Below are 25,428 nucleotides of genomic sequence, written 5' to 3' on the forward strand. Positions count from 1 at the left end.
AGGAATTGTAGAGATTCATCTCATATATTTCTGCTAATTCAAGCTTGTTTCGGGAAATTTGAGGTATTCTTAGTGTAGTGAGTGATTTTGTTTGGTGATTAAAATAAACAGTGGTCTGCTAGTGATGAAAAAACTTTGGTTGGTTGCTGAACGAGTCCCGTAGTAGCCGTATAGAACGATGTTTTCTGAGGTAGGTGATTGAAATTAATGAGTTTTCGATTGCATATGCCCGGCTATAATATCAAATTTAGTGCTTTTAAGTGAGCTTTTGAGGATTATACTTTATGAGGAATCTAAAGTGAACTAAGAAGAATCCATTCCATGGATTAGCAGATTGGTTTAAGAAGAAAATATGCGTTTTTTCCTGTTTCCGATTGCGTTTACATGTTGAATGAGATGAATATACGGGCTGAGATGAATAATGGAGCAGTTCCCCTACAAACATGCGAATATTTGCATTTTCTCTGATAGTCAAGCGGCACTAAAGGCACTTTATACTCACTAGTGTACGTCAAAAATAGTGTGGGAGTGCGTTCTCTCACTGCGGAGGCTGTGTCGTATGAACTCTGTCAATTTGTACTGGGTTCCCGGCCACAGCGGCATAGACGGCAAAGAAAAAGCAGATGAACTGGCCAAACAGGGCTCCAACTCGCAATTTGTAGGGTCTGGAACCCTTTTGCGGTATCTCAAATTGCACTATAAAAATAGAACTCAAATACTGGGAAGAACAACGGGTGACAGTCAAATGGAGGGCTGTCAGAGGGTGTCAGTCTGAGGGTAATAACGTCAAACGGGAAAATTACTAAAAGCTCCTAGAGCTCAACAAGTGGGCTCTTTGTACTTACACAGGAATAATAACTGGGCACTGACCGAGTAAGTATCATTTAAAGAACATTGGTTGAGTTCAGGATGACACTTGTCGCTTCTGTAATATGGAAAGCGAAACCTCGGAACATCTGCCATGCAGCTGCGGTGCATTATACATGAGCAGAATCAAATTTCTTAGCAAGGGCTGCTTACAACCGAGTGAGATTTGGTCTGCTAATCCTGGTAAAGTAGTTGGCTTTATAAAGCGCATTTTACCTGACTGGGAGCGTGCCGCGGCAACCGGCCATTCACTCGATCAATAGTGGGTGTCTGGTTTTCTACATGGTACGTACAGTAATGGGGATATACTACAACAGTTAAAATTTATGGACGCAGTAGTCTAGTTCCACTACAAACAAAAAAAAAACAGAAAAAAAACAGGAAGTTGCTAAGTAGAGACGGAGATAAATTATATATATCAAGGTGAATCCTGAACCAAAGCACCCTTCCCTACTATTAGAAATCTTTTTCTTGTGACCTTCGTGGAGATGCAAAGATTAGCAGTAAACCTTCCAACCTAATTGTGAGGACGTGGCTGGTACCGTTATTCATCCTTTAAAAAGTATTGAATCACTAAAGCTTTTATAATTGGATGGTCGTTCAAATGTTTGATTAAGAAGAAAGGCTTTAGAAAAAAATCCGAGACGCTCTACAACCACTATTGAAAATTGTTCTTTCGGAAGGCGGAGGGTTTTTTTTTTTTTGGTAATTCTTTTACTCAATAAACACTTGGACGTTTATGGTTCCTAACTCGCGTTAATTCGAAAATCTGCGTAAAGATTTTTGAATTACGCGTCAAAATACACGGCGATTCGAAAATCCGCCTAAACAAAAACCGCTTTCACTTCACTAAAAAATCTTTCAAGCCGAAGGAAATAGTTATAAAGTTAATCTGAGTTACAGTAAAAAAACTCAGACAACCTTTTCGTTCGAAACTCAGCTATGAATTTTGTGATTGTTCTTTCGATTCTATTTAACTAAAACCTCGACTGAGATTTTATTCAACATCAACTCAAAATTGATTTTTCTGTGATCAAATCATTAAAACACTCCGCCACTTTTCTCAGCAGTAATTTTGCTTCTTTATTTAAACAATGTTTCATAGATATTCTATTCGCACGTATGCTTCTATCCTTTCGCTCTTTTCCACGACCTTATAAATTAGTCGCACACTTTCCGCTAAGAGGGAGGTTTTATTATGCTACCAAACATTCTCACTTTCTTCCACGACATGACTCTCGTATGTTTTGATTTGCTTGCCAATGTCACATACATATACAGTATATATGTAAGTGTAGCTAAATGTGTTTGTGTATGTGTGAGTATTTTCGTGCGTGTTATTTTGTTTTGTTTTGCAGCCAAGCATTCCATTATTAATCTACAGTTTTACAATAGCAAGTACAGTAGGGCTTAAGCAAATGTTGATTTTTTTTTCAGCGTGTCGCCTTACATTATACATTCAAAGTTGATTTTTTGCTTCCTGCTAGGAGGAATACGAGAGATATGTAACCAATAATATGTTTAGTATGCATTTGTTTTAGGTGATTTGCCAGCGATTCGAGTAATTTCACTCATTGACCGGTAGTTTTTTGCCTTGATTTGTTCGTAATTCATAAGTTTGATTAATGCAATTTTCACCCCGCCGATTGACTTGCTCATTGACACTCGTTCAGAAGAAATGGTGATTCGCTTCGCGGTCCGATTGTGTTCGTCTCCGGTTGATATTTACAGCAGTTGAAATGGTTTGATTTTGCTTAGCAATTAGTTCAGTATACTAGTTTAACAGACTTCGCGGAGCCTCCTGTCAACCGGAACGCCATTTTTTTGTCGAATTTAGGTATAAATTTTCCTAATTGAACTAACGGGCTGTTCTAGTGAATTTTGCGTTCTTTTCAACATAACTAGCAAAAAATAACAACATACTAAGCTACGATTTTACGCAAGAGAAAATGATTTCTTTTTGACCTGAGATTAGGCCTGTTAGGCCTTGTGCAATCCTCGACTCCGTTTTCTGTTGACAACTGCTGATATGTTGATACTTTTACTCTCGCTTGCCATCCTTTCCTTTCCAAAGGGAGGTAAATCCTAATCAGAAGTAATCCCCCGTCCGTCCTCTGGTTCAACGTTTCTCCTTCACTGATTTTGATTGATGATCTTCGTAAATGCTACGAATGACCAGCGTCCCAAATAAGCAGAAAAAAATTCAATTGCTCAACGATGACCGGGCTGGAAGAGTGACCGAACGCGTGATCGAAGAAGGACTGCGCGGTCAAACAAGACTTTCCCTTCGAAACGCTCCACACGCTGATTAATGACACCCCGTCGGGTGGTTGGGAACCCGCTGCCGTGACTCAATAGTCACGTAAGTACTGACAGTCTGATAGTTTCTGACCAAAGAGTGACAGAAGAAGAAAAAAAACAATCTGCAGGTTTCCTTTAAAGGGCGCTGGTGCACACAAAATAACCACTTTCTTCAGAGGAGCCACTATCCATCAACTCACTCGAACTCGGTTTACCCCGGCCGGGTGGAAGAAAAACTTTATCGCTACAGCTGTTCCCTTTCGTCACCTTCCAGGCTTTTGTGAGGTGACAGACAAAACCAGATTTTCCGTGAGTTGTGAGGTAAGTTCTCGTTCAGAGGGTGACATTTGTTCCTTGCTGATGCCGTTTTTTTGCAAATGGAAGCAATCAGTAAAACTTCTTCGATTTGGCCGACAACCGAAACAAAACGTGTACTTTTTCCTGTATGGACTTCCTCACTGCGACCAGAATCGTAGATCTATTGTGAGTGTACTTAGTACGGCTTTAATTATTTTGCATATCCATTTCCTAATTGACTGCCGAGTCAAGCAAACTATTATTAAATAATTTAAAAAAAAAATTACACCTTTCCCACCATAACGACACCATTGGTATCATTTTTCTTACAAAAAATTGCGATTATAATGATAATTCAGCCGGAGAAGGGGAGGAGGAAAAACAACCCATCCAAGCAGCAGTCGAAGCAACAGGACCGAACCGAAAGCCACCCAACTCTTCCAGCCGGTATAAGTTTTTCCTCGCATTTTTTTTTTTTTTTTTTCATTTTTTAATGTTGTTCCATCCTATCAACAGAGACCGCCTTCTCATCTTCGCTATCACCTTTCGCACCGGGTTCGGGATTTTTTTTTGTTATAGTCTTCTCAGCATGGAATTTATTTGCTACAATTTGCTCGCTTCCACCGGTCTATTTTTTCCGGTTGGCCCCGGTTCGCCAGCCTTCCGTTTCTCTCCTCACGCCCAGCAGGATGCCTTCTCGTGCTGGGCTGGGAGTTGCAACCTCTGCGCAAGCTGCTGCAAGCGCTTTACTTTTTTTTTTTTTGTTACATTAATATTATTTACAAATTATTTCAAACTTTTAATAGAGTTTCCCCCAGCTTGGGTCTTTCGGCGTCATTTACCGTGGAGTGATTCCTGGTAGTTTTTCTCTATACTCTTGCACCCGTTAACCCTCTATCGCAAGCGAGCTGGAAATATTCTTCAAAGAAACGATTGCTGAACAACTAAACCAAGATTTGCCACCATTTGATTAGAGCTATAATTAGTAATCAAAAGTTGAAAACTAGGTGGTGAAAGTCTTACCCAGCCAGTTCAGGGTTAGTCACGAAAACTTCGACTTCGTCCTGCCGGCTAAGTTTTAATTCCTCCGCAACTAATTCCGTCTCGATACAATCGTGCTAATTTGTCGAATCCGAACCGAACCCGGAAAAAAGCCGGGGGAAAGTCTGGCAATGTTTACAATTCGAATTTGCGTTTGGCTTTAACTACTAGTAGGTATTTTCTCTTGTCTCTCGTAAGTGTTTTGTGATGCTGGTTTCTGTCTTGTTTAGTTTAGTTTTTTTTTTGTTTTGTTCTCTGTACACTGGAAGCATGCTGGATAAGAGTTTCTGCGCTGCCGTCCGTCACGCGAAGTATACACATTCAGGCGAAGGTGACCAGGCTGTCCTCGTCGTACGCCGGATCTTCCTCGTCCTCCCCTACGGACTGCTGCTGGCGTTTAGTTGTGTTTCCAACTATTAGCTGCAAGCGAACAACACACAAGGAAGAAAAGAAAACATTAGCATTCTTGACGTTCGGTCTTTTTTTCTGCCTTCTCCAACCAACGGACCTTTATAGTGAACGTCCTTGTACATAGTTGGACAAATTTTACCCCCCTTTTCCTGTTTGTTTCGAAAGTCAATGTTCGTCCGTACCGGACGATGCAGTAAAGGCTGCGGCGGTCGAAAGTTGTTGCCCAGAGGGGCCTTCGGATGATCGGAGGCACCCTGCATCAGTCGCCTCAAGGCATGAATCTACAGAAAAAAAAAACAGAAAACAAATCAAAACTTTCATCCAACAAATTTGCTCGCTAGAGCCGGCCGTGCCAACCTGCTGCTTCGTGATGTAGATCGGCTTGTTCATCACGATCCACGTGACCGTCTCGTGGCAGGCCGGAGCGGTCGTCGAGCCCTCGTAGGTCATGTAATGCTCCGTGTCCGGCAGCAGATTCCGTACGGATATCCGACGCACCAGTGCTTCATCTCCACCGAAGCGAATTCGCTCCAGCTGATCCGTTAACAATCGCAACTCCGGATTGGATAGATCACCAAGCTGGAGCAGAACTGCCACCCCCACGATGCCCTGCGCTCGTGAGACGGCGTCGCTGAAGTTCGAGTACAGCTGCGAGTTGTAACCAAATATCTGGATCTACACAAAAAACAGTCAACGTTTGCTAGAGTTTCAAACTCAATTTCGCTCACCTCCGCAGGAAACGTGTAACCTTCCACGCTGTGCTCCGATCCGAACTGATCATGCAGTCCGTAGTGTATGTGAATCTCGTGGAACCGATACCGATAGGACAGGGGACCTCCGGTCAAATTCGCCAGAAGCTGGGGCATCCCGGCCGGGATGGCCGTCTCATTGTTGATTGTGAAGATCACACTGTGACCGGTGTTTGCTATGGTGCCATCAATCTGTCATACAAAAAAATGGTAGCAAAATTTTGATGGATTTTTGTGGCTGTTATTTCGTACTCACTCTGTGTTTGTCGATGTGCAGCGGACGAAGGTTCGGATCAAACAAGAGCCGCTGCGGCTCCAGGTTGACCGGTGACTGTCGGCGACCTTTGTTGCACAGTGACCATTCCGGGTTGATAAGGCCCCAAAAGGCAGGTCCTGGAAGACAGAAAGGAATGCTGAGAGTTCTTGTTTATGTTTAAAATAAGAAGTTCGTCAATTACAACAGATGAAATTGTAGATATCAAGTGTTGTGTAATGTTAACCATAATCCCGAAACAGATCCAATTTTAAACCGAAAAGCTTTTAAACCTCAATTCAGAAGGTAACGTCCTTAAAAACACGGTCATAGTTTAACATCACAGCTGGATTTCGAACTTTATACTCATGTCTGCCACCAGTGAATGTCAGCACGAATAAAATTTTCCCCCAGTCGAACATAGGCAATATGCAACACGCAAAAATCACACTCTTGGTATCTGATTCTATCCAACATGAGTCGGAGTGATTGTCTTGCTTCCAAACCGTAACACCACACGACACGTGTTATATTATTGCGTTTGTGAGTACTCAATCGCACAGTGGGATCGTTTTGAAAAAAGACGGTCAAAAGTCTTTTCTCACTTTTTCTTACATTTTAGGGATTTGGTGTCTTCGAAAGAATTGTTCAGAATTCTGATTAGAGTTAGCTGACATTTTCATATAATTGCTTATTATGCTAATATCGCACTTGGAAAAATTAACTTTTTTATTTTACGAGATATTCAATTTTGATCTTCGCCGAATTTGTAGAGCTATTGATTTCATGAAACTTTGCCGAAGACACAAAATTCCTATGTCTTATCTCTAACGAAATATAACCGTTTTCTTCAAAAGACTACCTTTAAACTAGTTTTTTCACTTAAATTATATTCTAGCTACTTCTGATCGACTTGAGATGTTCTAGAAAGTTTTAGATAATAACAAAATACAAATTTTTCTAAAAAAAAGAAGTTAATTCTGTTGAACCAACTCCGAGATAGATCGATTTTAGGGTAAAATTATGTCAATTTTCAAAATCAAATTATTTAAAATTGTGAATGTTTGTGAAGTATTACTCAACGTCATTTGTTTTGGCATGTTTCGAGGTACAAGTACACATATTTTTCAGAATAGGGACTCTTCGGGAACTTCGTATTTTCCTAGTTTTAAAATATCGCTTTTTAACTACCTTGTTCTCTTAAATACTGCCCAAAAACTAGTTTTTTTTTTCACTTAAATGATATCTTAACCACTTTTGATCAACTTATGATGTATTAGACAGTTTAGAAAAAAATAAAATGCAAAACTCATGCGGTAACTGAGATATCGTATGAAATGAATATTGATGTAATGTCTGTGCAAGACCAAGCAATAACTTTTTTAACACTTCCGTTATTTTCTTTCGAAGTGCCAACCAATTTTGATAGCCCGTGGTCCCGTACACGATTCGATTTTACGTCACGTGATTCACCTTTTTTCTTCTTCCATATTTCGAACAATTTACCTCTCACTGGTTGATATACAGCCAATGTTACGATACGCAATATTATTCGTAACAAACACTAACAAATCCGTGCAAAGCACTGTTTAAAACAACGCAACTTAAGCGTAAACAGCTTAGTATCAATAATGACAGATTGCTTTAGCTCACAGCTCCAGGCTCAAGGCACCGCCTACTTCATACTTCAGGTTTTGCATGAGGATGGATGATAACATTGTTCGAGGTGAAGCGATAAGCTCAGGGGGCTATTACCGATTGATGTTTTAGATACATTCAGGTCGATGTACCGTGGAATGGGGTGAAATTGATCAATGGGGTGAAATTGATCAATGGGGTGAAATTGATCACCTGAAAATTCGTGATATAAAATACTAATCAAAAGAAATTGCTCTTACAACACTAGGCAATGTTAACGTGACCTTCAACGCAACTTTTGCATGATTCACATAGTCATTGTCATAGTTAACCCTTGCGTGCCCGGTGCAATTTTTCATATTTTCGAAAAATTCTTCTAACTCAGTCAAAACTCAATCAAATTTGATCAAACAAGTTTCCAAATAACAAAAAAAGTATTGAATTTACTTAAAGTAATCTTAGTTGAGGGTTAATTACGTTACATTTGAAGAAGTGAGTAAAGTTTGATAAAAGCTCAAAAGATGTAATTTTTAACTATGATCATTCCATACCATTAAAGAAATACTGATGAATTCGCAGGAAACCACAGAGATTTTAATTTCAGAGCTAGTTTTTGAGCTTTTGCAACAAACCGATTTGAAATCGGTCTAACGACGATCAAATAAGAGCAAATTTAGCAACAAGCAGCTCGTGAACCAAAATAAACAAATTTTAACCTAAAATATCGTTATTTTCGTTTCCAAACTAGCTGTAAATGATATTTTTCAGTACAGAAATCATCTTTAGCATATCGAAAACGAAGCACATTACTAAAAGAATGTATGGATTTCAATGGTGATCAATTTCACCCCAATTTACCTCATATTACCTTATAGAATTATCGGATTTGTTTCATGAAGTAGACGATAGAAATTTTACCAATAGCCATAGAGGTTTACTGTAGCAGATACCAGTACTTGTTTTAAAATTATACTATTTCGGGAAAAATGTACATGAAGCTAGTAAATTGGAAATTGTTATAAAAATTGTTTAATGTCACCCCGTTTCATGGTACTATCAAAATAACCGCATGCGTTTTGCATTTTATTTTTTTCTAAACTGTCTAATACACCATAAGTTGATCAAAAGTGGTTAAGATATCATTGAGGAGGAAAAACTAGTTTTTGGGTAATATTTAAGAGAAAAAAATAGTCAAAAAGCGATATTCTAAAACTATGAAAATACGAAATTCCCGCAGAGTCCCGATTCTGAAAAATATGTGTACTTGTACCTCGAAACATGCCAAAACAAATGACGTTGAGTAACACTTCACAAACATTCACAAATTTAAATAATCTGATTTTGAAAATTGACATAATTTTACCTTTAAATCGATCTATCTCGGAGTTGGTTCAACAGAATTAACTTCTTTTTTTAGATCTGTGCATCGGTCCGATTTCGCTAGTAGCCATCATAAACTAGATTCATTTTTCATTCATTCCTATTGCGAAACTGAGACAAACTCTGTGAACTTGAAATAATGGCGGAGCTAGTGAGAAGATAGCTCTCAAATAAACAACAGGAACAGAAAGTGAGCTCGTTGTTGGATAGCCGCTGCTCTTCCTATTAGATTTCAGTTATTTTTCCCAAATTAGGCTCAGAACCTTCTGGAACCTTCTGAAGAAAAAGCCAAAAAAGAAAATGCTCCCAAATTGAGCTCAGAATTGCCAGAAACGCCTTCTAAAGGCCATAAAAAGCCAAAAGCGAAAATGATTCCAAATTAAGCTCAGAATTGCCACAAACACCTTTTAATAGCCAGAAAAGGCAAAAAAGAAAATGATCCCAAATTGAGCTCAGAACTGCCAGAAACGCCTTCTAAAGGCCAAACAAACGCCAAAACAGAAAATGATCCCAAATTGAGCTCAGAATCAACGAAAACGCCATAAAAAGCCAAAAGCGAAAATGATCCCAAATTAGGCTCAGAATCGCCAAAAACGCCTTCTAAAGGCCAGAAAAGGCAAAAAAGAAAATGATTCCGAATTAAGCTCAGGACCGCCGAAAACGCCTTCTTAAGGCCAGAAAAGGCCAAAAAAAGAAAATGATCCCAAATTGAGCTCAGAACTGCCATCAACGCCTTCTAAAGGCCAAAAAAACGCCAAAACCGAAAATGATCCCAAATTGAGCTTGGAATCGCCGAAAACGCCTTCTAAAGGCCAGAAAAGGGTTTCTTTAAAACACGTAAGTATCCCCCTCTAACACATACACACATTTCTTCGAGCGCCAGGAAACATTCTTTCAAAGAAAATGTCGATCGTTGCAGATTACGACAAACCGCAAATTTCAACGTCTCTACAAACGAGTTGAAATTGAAAAAGCAAACAAACTCAAAGTGAACGATTCTTGGGTAAAAAACATCACAGATGTTGTTATTCCCCAAGAAACGATGGTTCTTTTGGGCTATGGTCCCAAGTTCGCCTTGCCGTTGGAAAATAATCAAGAAATTCCATATTTCAAGATTATCGCGGACTTGGAATCAATTCTACAGTCCGAAAGAGATGAGAGTTTGCAAATGGTTTGTCGCAATCAGTACATCAACATAATTCAAGCAGAAGCATTTCACGTCAGCAAAAAGTTCATCCGAGAAAATCCAGACTTATGTGTTGTAACCGCCGATAAGGGTAATAAAACAGTTATAATGAAGAGAGAAGATTATGAGTCAAAAATGAGAGCCCTTATTGACGACATCGACACATACGAAAGGATCGACGCGGATTGGACAAACAAAATTCAAACGAAAAATAACACGCTGGTGAAATCACTATTCGACCAAAAATTGATTGATCAACCCACCAAGAATCGGCTAACTACATACAACGCGACTTGCCCTAAAATTTATGGACTACCTAAGATTCATAAAGACGGCAATCCACTGAGGGTCATACTGTCATGCATAAACTGCCCAACATATGATCTCTCAAAATACCTTGCTAGCATTCTGCATCATTCGATAGACCACGAGAAATATAACGTACGCAACTCATATGAGTTCTGTACGTTTATTAACAACGTCACACTTCCCCCCAACTATGTATTGGTATCGTTTGATGTGGTAAGCCTGTTCACTTGCATACCGAGAGACTTGGTGGTAAAAGCGGTGAGAAATAATTGGAACTTGATCGAGAAAAATACGACGATCAAAGATCAAAATGTTTTTATCAAGCTCATTGAGTTTAACATCTCGTCCAGTTATTTCACCTTCCGTGGGGCCTATTACCGGCAAAAAGAGGGGACAGCCATGGGGAATCCTTTGTCACCTGCTTTAGCTGATCTTGTAATGACTACATTACTTGATGATGTGCTTGCGAAGATCGATGTACACATTCCATGTATTAAAAAATACGTCGACGATTTGTTCACCGCTCTCCCAGCTGACAAGATTGAATATGTGAGGAACGCTCTCAACGGGTTCGACTCACATATTCAATTCACATATGAGGTAGAAAATAACAACCGTTTACCGTATTTAGATATGGTTCTTATTAGAACCAACGAACAAAAAATCGTGACCGAGTGGTATAAGAAACCTGTCGCTTCCGGGAGAATTCTTAATTTTCTCTCGATGCACCCGCTGGCACAGAAATTGAATACGGCAACCGGTTTTATTGGGAGAGTGTTTCGATTATCGACGAACAAATCGCTCACGGAAAATAAGCAGATAGTACGCGAGCACTTGCTTACCAACAACTATCCGAGCTCACTGATAAATCGGTTAATCAACAGATTTATCAACCAAAGCACGAATAACGTTGTTGAGGAAGTAAACTCGGAACCAAAAGTATATCGATCTTTGCACCATGTTGACGGCCTCACACCCGCACTTGCACGCAGCATTAAAAAGAACCATGAAAATATCAGTCTGAGTTTCAAATGCGTCAAAACCAACAGACTACTTTTCACGAAACTCAAAGACTCTTCTTCGCATCTTTCAAAAAGAAACGTTATATACCGTATCCCGTGTGCAGACTGCGATAGCTCATACATTGGTATGACTACACAGCAACTGAAGAACCGTCTTGCCGCGCACCGCTCTCTCATGAAACGCTACGAACAGTATAGAGATTCTAGCACTGAGAGGGAGGGAAGGGAAGATGAGTTTAAAAAGACGGCGTTGATGAAGCATGCGATAGAAGAGAATCACAGTTTCAATATAGCCAACACTAGAATTTTAACTTCGGATGACAGGATTCAAGCATTACAGGTGTTAGAAATGTGTTACATCGCATGTGACAGATCCGCAATAAATTATAGAACGGACACGAACAACTTAAGCATCGCTTACTCCGGCACGCTGCGATCTCTCACATGTTGATGCAGACTAGTACAGTCTCTATCACTCTCTATCTCTGTCTTGCAACATTATTTCTCTCCGTTTTGACGCAACATTTCCCGACGGCTTTAATCGTGTGTGATGTGTGTTGGAAGATACTGTGTAAGTGTAGCTCATCCGTTTGCATTTTTAAATTTTGAAAAGTCACAAACCAATAATTATTTTACATATTTGACACCCACAGTGTAGTATAGTTAACCAACAGCAATTTAACACCAATGCACCATATTTTGACGAGAACTTGTTTGTTTTGTTTGTAAGTTGTGTATGTAATAACTTAATTCGTGTGACTAATCTATGTAAATTATAAACTGTTAATCGTAGTTGCCCTGAGGACGAGGAAATATATCCTTGAAACGTCGGCTTTGACATAATAAAACGTGTTTTAAAGAAACCCGTGACCGAAATTGCCATCATTGAACCCATTAACTATTTATTGGTCAAACACCGCTTAACGTTGAAATTTAGGAATTGTAGAGATTCATCTCATATATTTCTGCTAATTAAAGCTTGTTTTGCGAAATTTGAGGTATTCTTAGTGTAGTGAGTGATTTTGTTTGGTGATTAAAAAAACAGTGGTCGGCTAGTGATGAAAAAACTTTGGTTGGTTGCTGAACGACTCCCGTAGTAGCCGTATAGAACGATGTTTTCTGAGGTAGGTGATTGAAATTAATGAGTTTTCGATTGCAGATGCCCGGCTATAATATCAAATTTAGTGCTTTTAAGTGAGCTTTTGAGGATTATACTTTATGAGGAATCTAAAGTGAACTAAGAAGAATCCATTCATGGATTAGCAGATTGGTTTAAGAAGAAAATATGCGTTTTTTCCTGTTTCCGATTGCGTTTACATGTTGAATGAGATGAATAGACGGGCTGAGATGAATAATGGAGCAGTTCCCCTACAAACATGCGAATATTTGCATTTTCTCTGATAGTCAAGCGGCACTAAAGGCTCTTTATACTCACTAGTGTACGTCAAAAATAGTGTGGGAGTGCGTTCTCTCACTGCGGAGGCTGTGTCGTATGAACTCTGTCAATTTGTACTGGGTTCCCGGCCACAGCGGCATAGACGGCAAAGAAAAAGCAGATGAACTGGCCAAACAGGGCTCCAACTCGCAATTTGTTGGTCTGGAACCCTTTTGCGGTATCTCAAATTGCACTATAAAAATAGAACTCAAATACTGGGAAGAACAACGGGTGACAGTCAAATGGAGGGCTGTCAGAGGGTGTCAGTCAGAGGGTAATAACGTCAAACGGGAAAATTACTAAAAGCTCCTAGAGCTCAACAAGTGGGCTCTTTGTACTTACACAGGAATAATAACTGGGCACTGACCGAGTAAGTATCATTTAAAGAACATTAGTTGAGTTCAGGATGACACTTGTCGCTTCTGTAATATGGAAAGCGAAACCTCGGAACATCTGCCATGCAGCTGCGGTGCATTATACATGAGCAGAATCAAATTTCTTAGCAAGGGCTGCTTACCGAGTGAGATTTGGTCTGCTAATCCTAGTAAAGTAGTTGGCTTTATAAAGCACATTTTACCTGACTGGGAGCGTGCCGCGGCAACCGGCCATTCACTCGATCAATAGTGGGTGTCTGGTTTTCTACATGGTACGTACAGTAATGGGGATATACTACAACAGTTAAAATTTATGGACGCAGTAGTCTAGTTCCACTACAAACAAAAAAAACAGAAAAAAACAGGAAATAGCTAAGTATAGACGGAGATAAATTATATATATCAAGGTGAATCCTGAACCAAAGTACCCTTCCCTACTATTAGAAATCTTCTTCTTGTGACCTTCGTGGAGATGCAAAGATTAGCAGTAAACCTTCCAACCTAATTGTGAGGACGTGGCTGGTACCGTTATTCATCCTTTAAAAAGTATTGAATCACTAAAGCTTTTATAATTGAATGGTCGTTCAAATGTTTGATTAAGAAGAAAGGCTTTAGAAAAAAATCCGAGACGCTCTACAACCACTATTGAAAATTGCTCTTTCGGAAGGCGGAGGGTTTTTTTTTTGGTAATTCTTTTACTCAATAAACACTTGGACGTATATGGTTCCTAACTCGCGTTAATTCGAAAATCTGCGTAAAGATTTTTGAATTACGCGTAAAAATACACGGCGATTCGAAAATCCGCCTAAACAAAAACCGCTTTCACTTCAGTAAAAAATCTTTCAAGCCGAAGGAAATAGTTATAAAGTTAATCTGAGTTACAGTAAAAAACTCAGACAACCTTTTCGTTCGAAACTCTGCTATGAATTTTGTGATTGTTCTTTCGATTCTATTTAACTAAAACTTCGACTGAGATTTTATTCAACATCAACTCAAAATTGATTTTTCTGTGATCAAAACATTAAAACACTCCGCCACTTTTCTCAGCAGTAATTTTGCTTCTTTATTTAAACAATGTTTCATAGATATTCTATTCGCACGTATGCTTCTTTCCTTTCGCTCTTTTCCACGACCTTATAAATTAGTCGCACACTTTCCGCTAAGAGGGAGGTTTTATTATGCTACCAAACATTCTCACTTTCTTCCACGACATGACTCTCGTATGTTTTGATTTGCTTGCCAATGTCACTATACTGTATATGTAAGTGTAGCTAAATGTGTTTGTGTATGTGTGAGTATTTTCGTGCGTGTTATTTTGTTTTGTTTTGCAGCCAAGCATTCCATTATTAATCTACAGTTTTACAATAGCTAGTACAGTAGGGCTTTAGCAAATGTTGATTTTTTTTTTCAGCGTGTCGCCTTACATTATACATTCAAAGTTGATTTTTAGCCTCCTGCTAGGAGGAATACGAGAGATATGTAACCAATAATATGTTTCGTATGCATTTGTTTTAGGTGATTTGCCAGCGATTCGAGTAATTTCACTTATTGACCGGTAGTTTTTTGCCTTTATTTATTCGTAATTCATAAGTTTGATTAATGCAATTTTCACCCCACCGATTGACTTGCTCATGACACTCGTTCAGAAGAAATGGTGATTCGCTTCGCGGTCCGATTGTGTTCGTCTCCGGTTGATATTTACAGCAGTTGAAATGGTTTGATTTTGCTTAGCTCTTAGTTCAGTATACTAGTTTAACAGACTTCGCGGAGCCTCCTGTCAACCGGAACGCCATTTTTTTGTCGAATTTAGGTATAAATTTTCCTAATTGAACTAACGGGCTGTTCTATTGAATTTTGCGTTCTTTTCAACATAACTAGCAAAAAATAACAACATACTAATCTACGATTTTACGCAAGTGAAAATGATTTCTTTTTGACCTGAGATTAGGCCTGTTAGGCCTTGTGCAATCCTCGACTCCGTTTTCTGTTGACAACTGCTGATATGTTGATACTTTTACTTTCGCTTGCCATCCTTTCCTTTCCAAAGGGAGGTAAATCTTAATCAGAAGTAATCCCCCGTCCGTCCTGTGGTTCAACGTTTCTCCTTCACTGATTTTGATTGATGATCTTCGTAAATGCTACGAATGACCAGCGTCCCAAATAAGCAGAAAATAGTAGGAGGGTGGTATTCAAGACACGACCGCATGACGTTTACTACCGTATTCTTATATTCCATTAAAACAAATAGTAGAGGGAATTGCAACTCCAGTATTTGTTGCAATTTTATCTAACAGTGCATTTCTGAATGCTGAGACGTTGAAACGTTATAAATAATAATATATACTAGAAGAATGGATCTCTTTTATTTAATCGCTGTCATTTCATACATATTCGTATCAAACCTTTGTTCGTAACTGCACTACCAAGACAATCATTTAATTTAGCGAATTGGGTAAAATTTTCCTATCTAAGCAAAAAGCAAACTCAACGAAACTATCTGAAATTGGAGACCAGAACGATTCAAGCAAAAATTTTAAATTTAAAAATTGTTTGACATTAAATAGATAAAGCTCATGCTAGGTTAGCTCCAGCCCAGCATATAACTTCATGTATTTAAAATAGTAGGAGGGTGACCCGACCGCATGACGTAGGACTCTATATTTTTCATCTAAAGAGCTTTCTTATTTGCTGACATTAGAGCGCTTTGAACAATAATTAATAAATAATATATATGACATATATGGATGAAACCTTATTTATATCGGCATCCCCGCTTCCCAGGTATTCGAATTAGAAAAGCATTTGTCCGTAGTTTGAAATGACAAGACAAACATTAGAATTAACAAATTCGACGTATTCCGAGAATTGCGCTTATAGATCATGTTCATGTGTCGAGACATTGCGAAGATTCTCAATATCTTCGTTTTAGCACTAGACGAAACTGCTAGCAAATTACTATAGCTGTAAACCTTAATTACAAAAATCCGTATCGTCCGTATGTCACTGGTGCGGTTTTGGAATCAAAATGATGGGGTGAAATGTTCGAACGGTACGTTTTATACCAAGGCTTCGTCAGATAATTGGAAAGAAGGAGGGGCTACATAGATGATGAAATGGTAGAGACAAATGTTTCTTGAAAGCTGCGCCGGCCGCTGTCGTAATATTAACACCAGCACAAACATGCATTTTTGCAAGGTTTTTTCCGCTAGCAGCAGTATTTGGTAAAACAGAAAATTCAATTAGCCGCTTCTGTACCAAAATTTCGAGGCACCAACAGGTGCCAGTTGCCGATTATAGTTTCCTGGTTAGTCCGTCCAGAATTCCAGCCATTTAAGTGTTTTGCAGTAGCCATTTACTACTAAAAGCCACCAGCATTACGGGTGAAACCGGCACGAGATGACCGGTACTCTTTTGTCTTTCCTCCTTTCAGCTGCTATCACCTAGCGTCCGCATGTCACTGGTGCGGTTTTGGAATCAGAATGATGGGGCGCCGGCCGCTGTCGTAAAATTAACACCAACAAAAAGATGCATATTTGCAAGGTTTTTTTCCGCTAGCAGCAGCATAAACATCGGAAACAGAAAGTGACAACAACAATAACAACAAAGTCAGATCGATTGTATCCGTTAGTGTCGACTGTGCTTGGGAAGAGAGGTAGTGATTGGCTGCGCGGTATGATTTAGACAATCGATATTAATTACCAATTTTTCAATAGTGTATCTCAAAAAATAGCTTGTTTTTGTTACATAAATTTAACCATAAAAGAATTTCTGATCGATTGATGCCAAAACCTCGAAAACCTGATTATAGATGACTGCAAAATAAGCGCTCAAAACCTGACCACTTTTCCCTGGTTTTCCCTGGTTGAATTACTAGATTTTCGATTCAAGGGCCTAACTTCGATATAGACGTTAGTCAACGTCAAAAAAATCGGAAAGAGATTAAAAGTCTAACTTGTTCAGCACGTAAATGATATACTAGACAAACAAATGATAGTAAACAAACGTCATAACTTGCACACAAACTTTGATCAAAGATATTTCGTTCTTTTTCGTCTCGGTGTTATTTATTTTTTGCCACCCCCTTTGCTAACTTTGGTAACCTTGGACATAAAAAGAATTCGGAATTTGTATCAGCCTAATGGCAGTATTTCACAGCAATAACCAAAATAAAAACGCTTGATTGTAGCTCGGAATATGACAGTTAGGACTCTACAGCGATCATAGAATCAATGCTAAAAAGTTTGTATATAAAGCCACAAAAATATGTCAAAAATGTGTAGCAATCATGAGGTAAAAAAAAATTGTATTTTTCTTATCAGTCGATACTACATATTCTACCAACTAATTCTAAAGATCAAGAAATATTTCTAATAGAATCCCGCTCCAAAACGAAAATCCTACGCACGGCTATGCCCTAGGATATTTGCTAACTGTGAGGTACACAACAAAGAAACAACGCTCGGCTCGTACTTTCGTGTATTTGCTCTGTTATGTGATTTTTTCCTTCGTCCATGTTTTTCATGCTCAAAAAAAAAACAGGGGGCAGGAGTAAAAATGATGTACTGTACAGAGAGAAACATCCTGGGAACTGGATTTGAGTAACAAAATAAATCTTATCATTGCATACCATTCTTCTTCTCCGGCTGAGAAAATGGGAGGAGGTAGCCTCCGCACCGGAAGAGTATTGATTTCGAAGCCGACAGCCCACAAGAGCGTGGGTAAATATTTCAGCGGCAGCTGGGTTTTCGTCGAAGCTCTTCGTAGGCACTTCAAGTGGTCTAGAATCTCTCGGTGGCTGTTGGAGCGAGTGTGTGAAGGAAAACAATTTTCTGCTTTCATGCCTCCATTGTCACTGAGCTACAAACATTTACCCATCCCGGATAGGGCGACTCTCTTGGGATTTTCCCCGAGCTCGGAAGCCGTGATTCTTCATGAAGCGAGATCGCCACCCTAAACAGATTCAGTTGTTTGGTTGGAAAACGGAAGCAAACATTTTCACAAACAAAAAAAAAAGCCGAATATATCGCCTCAGGTATGTCTGCGCGCTTTGGCAGCGGTCTTCGCGAGCTCTCCATAGGTCATCGCCGTAGTGCTACGCTTTAGGTTCAATAGGGGAAAAAAAAGAGTCCCAAAAGCACTTCGCCTTTCTTCTTGTACAACAAACCCGGAAAGGTGGGAAGCGTCAGCACGAGATAAACAGTGAAAGGGCAGGTCATGACACGGCACGGAACCGCTTCGATGACCAGCACCGGTAGTCTCTACAGTAGTCCTACGACTATGTAATGACCGGATGCGTTGTCGATGGAACGCGTCCACGCCATGAATATAGACAAATATTGGTCGAACAAACAGTGGGGCTTTCGGGTCGAATCCCGCTGGACTCGGGCTGCCCGTGTTCACGAGCGGTGTCATGAAAATGAAATTCAAATTCTGTTTACGGAAGGATGCCTTCCCCCGTGACTGTGTCGTACCGGTAGCTGGACGATGTAAGCTTCCGTTTTGGGTGACTTGGGTTTGAACAGTAATTTTTTCGAAGTATTCAGGTTTTCAATTTTGGAAGCAACAAGCAATATTTTTTTTTCTTTGGGGTATTACCTAAATTGCTGAAAAAAACACAGATAAAAAAGATATAGTTTAATAGTGCATTCTTGGAGATATTTGTTATATTTTCGAATTAAAGTCGCAAAACTATCACTTTTTCAACGAAAACTAAGTCAGGGGATTTCGCTCTAGCTTGCCGTGGGTTAATAAGGTCAATATGAATCGGAACAAAGTTAGGATTCACTTCTATAACAACTTCTACCAAAAAATATAGAATGTGTTATAATTATAATATTTCAAGTATTAAACCAAAACTAAACTGTAAAAAAAAATAAAAACTTTGTAACTGTCAATAACTAGTTTTACCTTTTTTCAATAAACCCAAAGAGTCCCCCGTGCGCACGTCTATGTACAAAAAAAAAAGAGAAAAAATAAGCAAAGCTCTCAACTCTAACACGATAAGATGATAAAGTGACATAAGCGGGGCTACCCTCTCGAAAGAGTGGTTTGCAGCGAAGGGGGGAAACCAAACCCGCTTCCGTTAGCCAAAATAAACCTCTCCACTCGGATGTCGCCGGTCATCCTTCTTCCCACATACACACACGCACACAAACACACACAAAGCCCCCACAAAACCGACCATAAGCTTCAAAGTGGGATAACCCATGCAATCAGCAGTAAGATCATTTGTCAGAACTTTGACTTTTGGGACCGGAAAGTGTGCGTTTGTGTGTTTGTGTGTAGCGCGTTCCCCGGATGAAGACATTATTCCGAATTGACTTTTGGCGTGACGGAAAACTTGAACCGAGAGTGTGGAAAATAGATTACATTCCGAAGCGGGTTCAGAACCGGGGCGTTGAGAACGTTGCATTTGTGGATGAAATCACATTGACTAAATAATCGTTCTACTGACTAAAGTTCATTAAACGCAAAAAACGACAAACATAATAAATCTTCAAACGCGGACTAGGGAAACGAGTAACTCATAATAAAAACACTGCCCACCATCCGGAACAGGCAATTGGCTGAGCAGTTCTTAATTAAGTAGAAATGAGATTGTTGAGATAATTAATTCGGGGCCACCATCGGAAGCAATATTTGGTTCCTGACTAAGGGGGCTCTAGCACACCTTTTCTTGCAAGGGTCGATTGATTGATGAAAAAGCGCGCGGAATTTTATTAGCTCCGTTCGGCTTATAGTGGCAAACGAGGATTGAGGGTTGGCTAGCTTGGGGGAGCCAAGATATCATTGAAATGCAAATTTTAGCGCTTTTCTTATGGTGTCCCGTTAAACTGGGGCTGAATTTTCGTTTCGTAGCGCAATAAAAGATAATGTGAATTTAAGAGAGTTTTTAGTTTCTCACTTGACGTCGAAGCGCGCGGCATCCCGAAGAAGGCCGGCCAGTCAACACCGCTGCAGAAGCGATTAAATCGATTGGAAATAAAAGACCGATCCCGGGGGTTTACGGGTCGGACGGCTTTGTGATTGTCGGCGAAATTGATTCTTGGTGCGACTATTAAAATTTGACGTCGCGAAAACGCCCGAACGGAAGGCTCGGGTACGATTTTCGTTTAGTTAGAGTTTTGAATATTCGCCTGTTAGTGAGGGACTGCAATCATTCGAATAGGTTTTCTACATATAAATTCAACGTTATTTAAAACCAGCTCTTCGATATTATTATAGCGTAACGGAGAGGTCAAGTTGAATGATTAGTTCATAGAATTCAAATCCGCAGATATACCAGGAAGCAAGAGCTGCCGAAAAAAGGTTTAACCACCTTAAAAAAAACGAGAATTGCGTCCTCGCGGAGACAAACTTTCCTAAGTCGGAAGCGAGCGGCTGTATGTTTTCAATTCCGCATAGAATGTTTTCTTCCGTATGAGACAAGGAGCTTTTGTTGGTGAATTCCAGTGCGGTTTCCGAGCGGGACCAGCTACAACGAACAAGAGGTTGACCTGGAGACAGATCTTTGACAGGTTGCTGGGACACAACTTGCAAACACATCGTTATTATATTCGAGGCGGCGTACGATTCAGTGAAACACAGATTACTCTTGAACATGGTATCCAAACAAAACTGATTAAGCTGTTACGTGCGAATCTCCACGGTTTCACATCGAGCGTCAGAACAACGGACGAATTTTTGGACCCACGTTGGATGATCGGAAGCAAGAGGACTGGCTTTCAAACTTGTTCCGCCAATTTTGTTGTATCCGAGGTGTTTGTTGTTTTTCAATCCCGTACCCGACACGTTTTTTCCATTAAAGCCGAACCCGACCCAAACCCGAATATTTTACTTCTGTGAAACCCGAACCTAAGTTTTTTTAAGGTTAATTAATTATGCCCCGAACCCGAATATTTTTTACCAAACTCAAGCCCGACTCTTATCCGATACTTTCGACAAAAATTTTAAAATTCGAAACCCGACCACTAAAGAGCAGCACCATCATCATCAAGTCTCACGTTTTTTCAGGTCTCGGGAACGACATTGACATCATCGGTGTTAAGCTATGGAGGATAGCTTTAGGGCTCTCAGAAGGAAAGCTGCTAGAATGGATGAAGTGGATTCTTTAAATACTGCCAAAACGAAGTACATGATGATTGACAGAGAGTCTGGCTGTTTTACGGAAATTGGTGCTGCGGTAGATGGGGGTACTTTTGAAGTTGATAAATCTTTTCATCTTGGTACACTCGTGAAGTGTGAAGCTCGCGAAGCCTGCTGAAATCGAGTGCTCTATATAAGACACTGATCCTATTGGTGGCGCTCTGCATGAATTGTGGACGTGGAAGAATGCCGATTGGTGATCGCATGGGGTCTTTGAGCGTAAAATCTCGTGATCAATACTGGGTGACCTATAAAAAGAGGTGGGGCGCAGGCGCATGAATCAGAAGCTGGACTAAGCATACAAACACATGAATAAGGGGCCGTTCAATGATTACGTAAGCATATTTTTCCACTTTCACAATACCCCCTTCCCCTCTGTTTATCGTAAGATTTTTTGATACCCCCCCTCCATCCCTAGTAAGAGCTTACTATATATACTATATATAGATTTTTATTATAGTTTTAACATCCAGAAGCAAGCACAATACTTCGTTTCCGCTTCTGTCCTTAATTAGAGTTAATCGTCCCTCCGTAATTTTCTTTTTATCAATTTTACCGTCCACATTTTCATGAACACTTTTTCAATAGCTGCATTAACAATGTTCTACTAACGTAAGATAATCAATTCACCCCCCTCCCTCCCCTGTAAGATAGCGTAAGAAATTTGCTGTTTCTGGTTTGCTGTTTCTGGTTCTGGAAACAGGTTCTGAGAATAGGTTCTGAGAATAGGTTCCAGAATCCTTTCTGGTTCGGGATTCTTGTTCTGATTTTGGAATCTCGTTTTGGCTCTGGAATCTGAAATACGGCTCTGCTTCTGATTCTACAAACTGGTTAAGAAAATAATTTTAACATCTGGCTCTATCATCCGAAATCTGGTTCTGATTCTGGAATCTAGAATGTAGTTTTGGTTCTAGTTTTTGAACATAGTTCTGGTTCTGGAATTTGTTTCTGGTTCTGATTCTGGAATCCGTTTCTGGAATCTGGAGTCTGGTTCTGTGCCTGTTTCTAAAATCTAGTTCTAAAATTTATTTCTGGAATCTTGTTCTGGTTCTGGAATTTGGTTTTGGTTATGTAATCTGTTTCTGGTTCTGAAATCTGGTTGTGGGACTGGAATCTGGTTGTGGAATCTGGAATCTGGTTCTGTTTCTGCTATTGGAATAAGATTCTGGTTTAGGAATCGGATTCTGAATCTGAAATTTTGTCCTGCTTTTCGAATTTGGTCCTGGTTTTGGAATCTGTTTCTGGTTTCGGAATCTAGCTCTAGAGTCTTCTTCTGATTGTGTAAGCTGAGTCTGGTTCTGGTTCAGGAATCGAAAATATGGTTCTGGTTCTGAAAATAGAAGTCCAAATCTGGAATCTAGTTCTGGTTCTAGAATCTTGTTTTAAAAATTTAGTTCTGGAATCTTGCTCTTGTTTTGTAATTTCGTTAAGCTTCTGGAATCTGGTTCTGATTCTGAGATTCCTTTTTTGTTCTGGAATCTGGTTCTAATTATGAAATCTGGCTGTGAAATCTGGGATCCGGTTCTGGTTCTGCTTCTGAATCCAAGTTCTGGTTCTGATTCTAAAATTTTGTTCTGATTTTTGGATTTGGCTATTCTTTTCTAATCCGTCCCTGGTTCATGTGTCTTGTTCTATTTCTGGAATCTTTTTTCTGGTTCTGGAAACAGATTCCGGAAATAGGTTCTAGTTTTGAAATCTGATTCCTGAATCTGGAATATGGTTCTGATTCCGGTTGTGTAATCTGTATCTGGTTTTGGTTCCTGGATCTGGTTCTGGCTGCGTAATTTGTTTCTGGTTCTGGAATTTTTTATTGTTCTAGAATCTGGTTCTGAGTATAGAATCTGGTTGTGGAATTTGGAATCTGGTTTTGGTTCTGATTCTGGAATCTGGCTCTGGTTTTGTAATCTGGTTTTAGTTGTGTAATCTGTTTCTGGTTCTGGAATTCGTTTATTATTCTGTAATCTGGCTCTGGAATCTAGAATCTGGTTTTGGTTCTAGTTCTAAAATCTTGTTCTGGTTTTGGAATCTTTTTTCTGGAATATGGTTCAGGTTTTGTGAAATTGCTTTGGTTTTGGAATTTGTTTCTGGTTCTGGTTCTAGAATCTTGTTCTAAAATCTAGATCTGGGATCTGGTTCTGGTTTCGGAATCTGGTTCTGGCTGTGTAATCTGTTTCTAGTTCCGGGACTCTTTTTCTGGTTTTGGAATTTGGTTCTGGTTCCATTTTTGGAATTTGTTTCCGGTTCTGGAATCTGAAATATTGTTCTGGTTCTGGAAACTGATTCTGGAAATTAGTTCGAAATCTGGTTCTGGAATCTTATTCTGGTTTTGGAATTTGGTTCTAGTTATGAAATTTTCTTTGGTTTTGGAATTTGGAGTTCTGGATCTGGTTCTGGAATCTAAAATATGGTTCTCATTTTGGAAACTGATTCTGAAAATAAATTTCGGAATCTGATTCCTGAATTTGGAATCTGGTTCTGATTCTGCTGTGTAATCTGTTTCTGGTTCTGGAATCTGGTTCTGGTTTTGGGATCTGGTTCTGGCTGTGTAATATGTTTCTGGTTGTGGAATTCGTTTCTTATTCTGGAATCTGGAATCTGGTTCTGGTTCTGGTTCAGGAATCTGTTTGTGAAATGGGGTTCTGTTTCTGATTCTGGTTTTGAAATCTGGTTTTGGTGGTGTAATCTGTCTTTGGAATCCAGAATCTGGTTTTGGCTCCAGTTCTAGAATCTTGTTTTATTTTTGGAATCTATGTCTGGTATGTGTTTTCAAAATTTGCTCTGGCTTTGGATTATTTTCTTGGTTCTGGAATCCCTCTTTGAAATCTGGAATCTGGTTTTGGTTCTGTTTCTAGAATCATATTTTAAAATCAAGTTCTGGAATTTTGTTCTGGTTTTGAAATCTGTTTCTGGGGCTGGAATCTGGTTGTGTAACCTGGAATTTGGTATTGGCTCTGGTTATAGAATCAGATTCTGGTTCTGGAATCGGCTTCTGAGTTTGGAATTTCATTCTTGTTTTGGAATTTGGTTCTGGTTTTGGAATCTGTCTTTGGTTCCGGAATCTTGTTTCAATTTTCCTGGTTCTGGAATCTGAAATATTGTTCAAGTTCTGGAAACTGATTCTAGAAATGAGTTTCGGAATCTGGTTCTGGAATCTGGTTCTGGCTCTGAAGACAGATTCTGATTCTGGAATTGGGTTCTATTTCTGGAATCTTATTCTGGTTTTGGAATCTGGTTCTGGTATCAAAATCTTGCTCTGGTTTTGTAATTTGATTCTGGTTCTGGAATCCGGTTCTGGAAGCTGGAACAAAACAGAAAAGAAACTTAAAAATAATAAACGGTTTAATAGTGGGCCCAAAATAGGATAAATGTGCCACAACTAAATGTAAATATACTGAAACTTTAGTAAATGACTTAGTTTTAGCGCTAAAATAGCGAAAATGTGCGAACACATTGGAAGAATGCTTAATCCGTGACCGAAAATAGGGTGAATGTGCCAAAACTTGGATAAATTACTTAAATTAAGGTTTTAGGAGGCAAAATGAGATTAATACGCCAAATAAAGGGTAAATGGTTAACTTCAATAAAATATTTGTATTAGGAGCGAAAAATAGAGTTTATGTGCCTGAGATAGACCAAATGCCTAAAAAAGGGGCTACCAATGGGTGAATACGCTGAAACTGAAGATTATTTGGAAGCTACAAATGGGGCAAATGTACCAAAACTAGATTAAATGGCTTTTCTGGAAGATCAAATACAGGGGAATTGTGCCGAAACTAGTATAAATATGCTTGATCAACGGTAAATAGCACAATTTGTGTTCAAAAACGGAATGAAGATGCGAAAACTAAGATAAATTACTCAATTCAGGGCCAAAAACTGAAAAAAAGCTGGAACTTAACTACATGAGATTGCAATACAATCAGCTGTCCTGAAGCTCTTCGAACCACTAGTGTATAAAAAGCTTTATGGAACAATCGCTCATCAGATTTCTTCATTGCAGCAAGAATTTTTGAAAAAGAA

At 39.3% G+C, this 25,428-nt stretch overlaps 1 protein-coding gene across 2 annotated transcripts in view; it reads right to left on the bottom strand.

Moving 5' to 3' along the window:
• Window positions 1-2,223: 2,223 nt before the first annotated feature.
• The window catches only part of LOC129718299 (carbonic anhydrase-related protein 10), a 196,184-nt gene continuing 172,979 nt past the window's right edge, over window positions 2,224-25,428 (bottom strand). For both annotated transcript variants that reach the window (XM_055668942.1, XM_055668941.1), the window contains exons 4-8: window positions 5,923-6,059; window positions 5,646-5,858; window positions 5,275-5,592; window positions 5,015-5,198; window positions 2,224-4,926 (exon numbers count right to left, since the gene is read on the bottom strand). In XM_055668942.1, the coding sequence (XP_055524917.1) occupies window positions 4,904-4,926; window positions 5,015-5,198; window positions 5,275-5,592; window positions 5,646-5,858; window positions 5,923-6,059 (875 nt within the window). In that variant the 3' untranslated portion in view covers window positions 2,224-4,903. The remainder of the gene's footprint in view (window positions 4,927-5,014; window positions 5,199-5,274; window positions 5,593-5,645; window positions 5,859-5,922; window positions 6,060-25,428) is intronic.

Source organism: Wyeomyia smithii, chromosome 1 (assembly GCF_029784165.1).
Source record: "Wyeomyia smithii strain HCP4-BCI-WySm-NY-G18 chromosome 1, ASM2978416v1, whole genome shotgun sequence".
NCBI lineage: Eukaryota > Metazoa > Arthropoda > Insecta > Diptera > Culicidae > Wyeomyia > Wyeomyia smithii.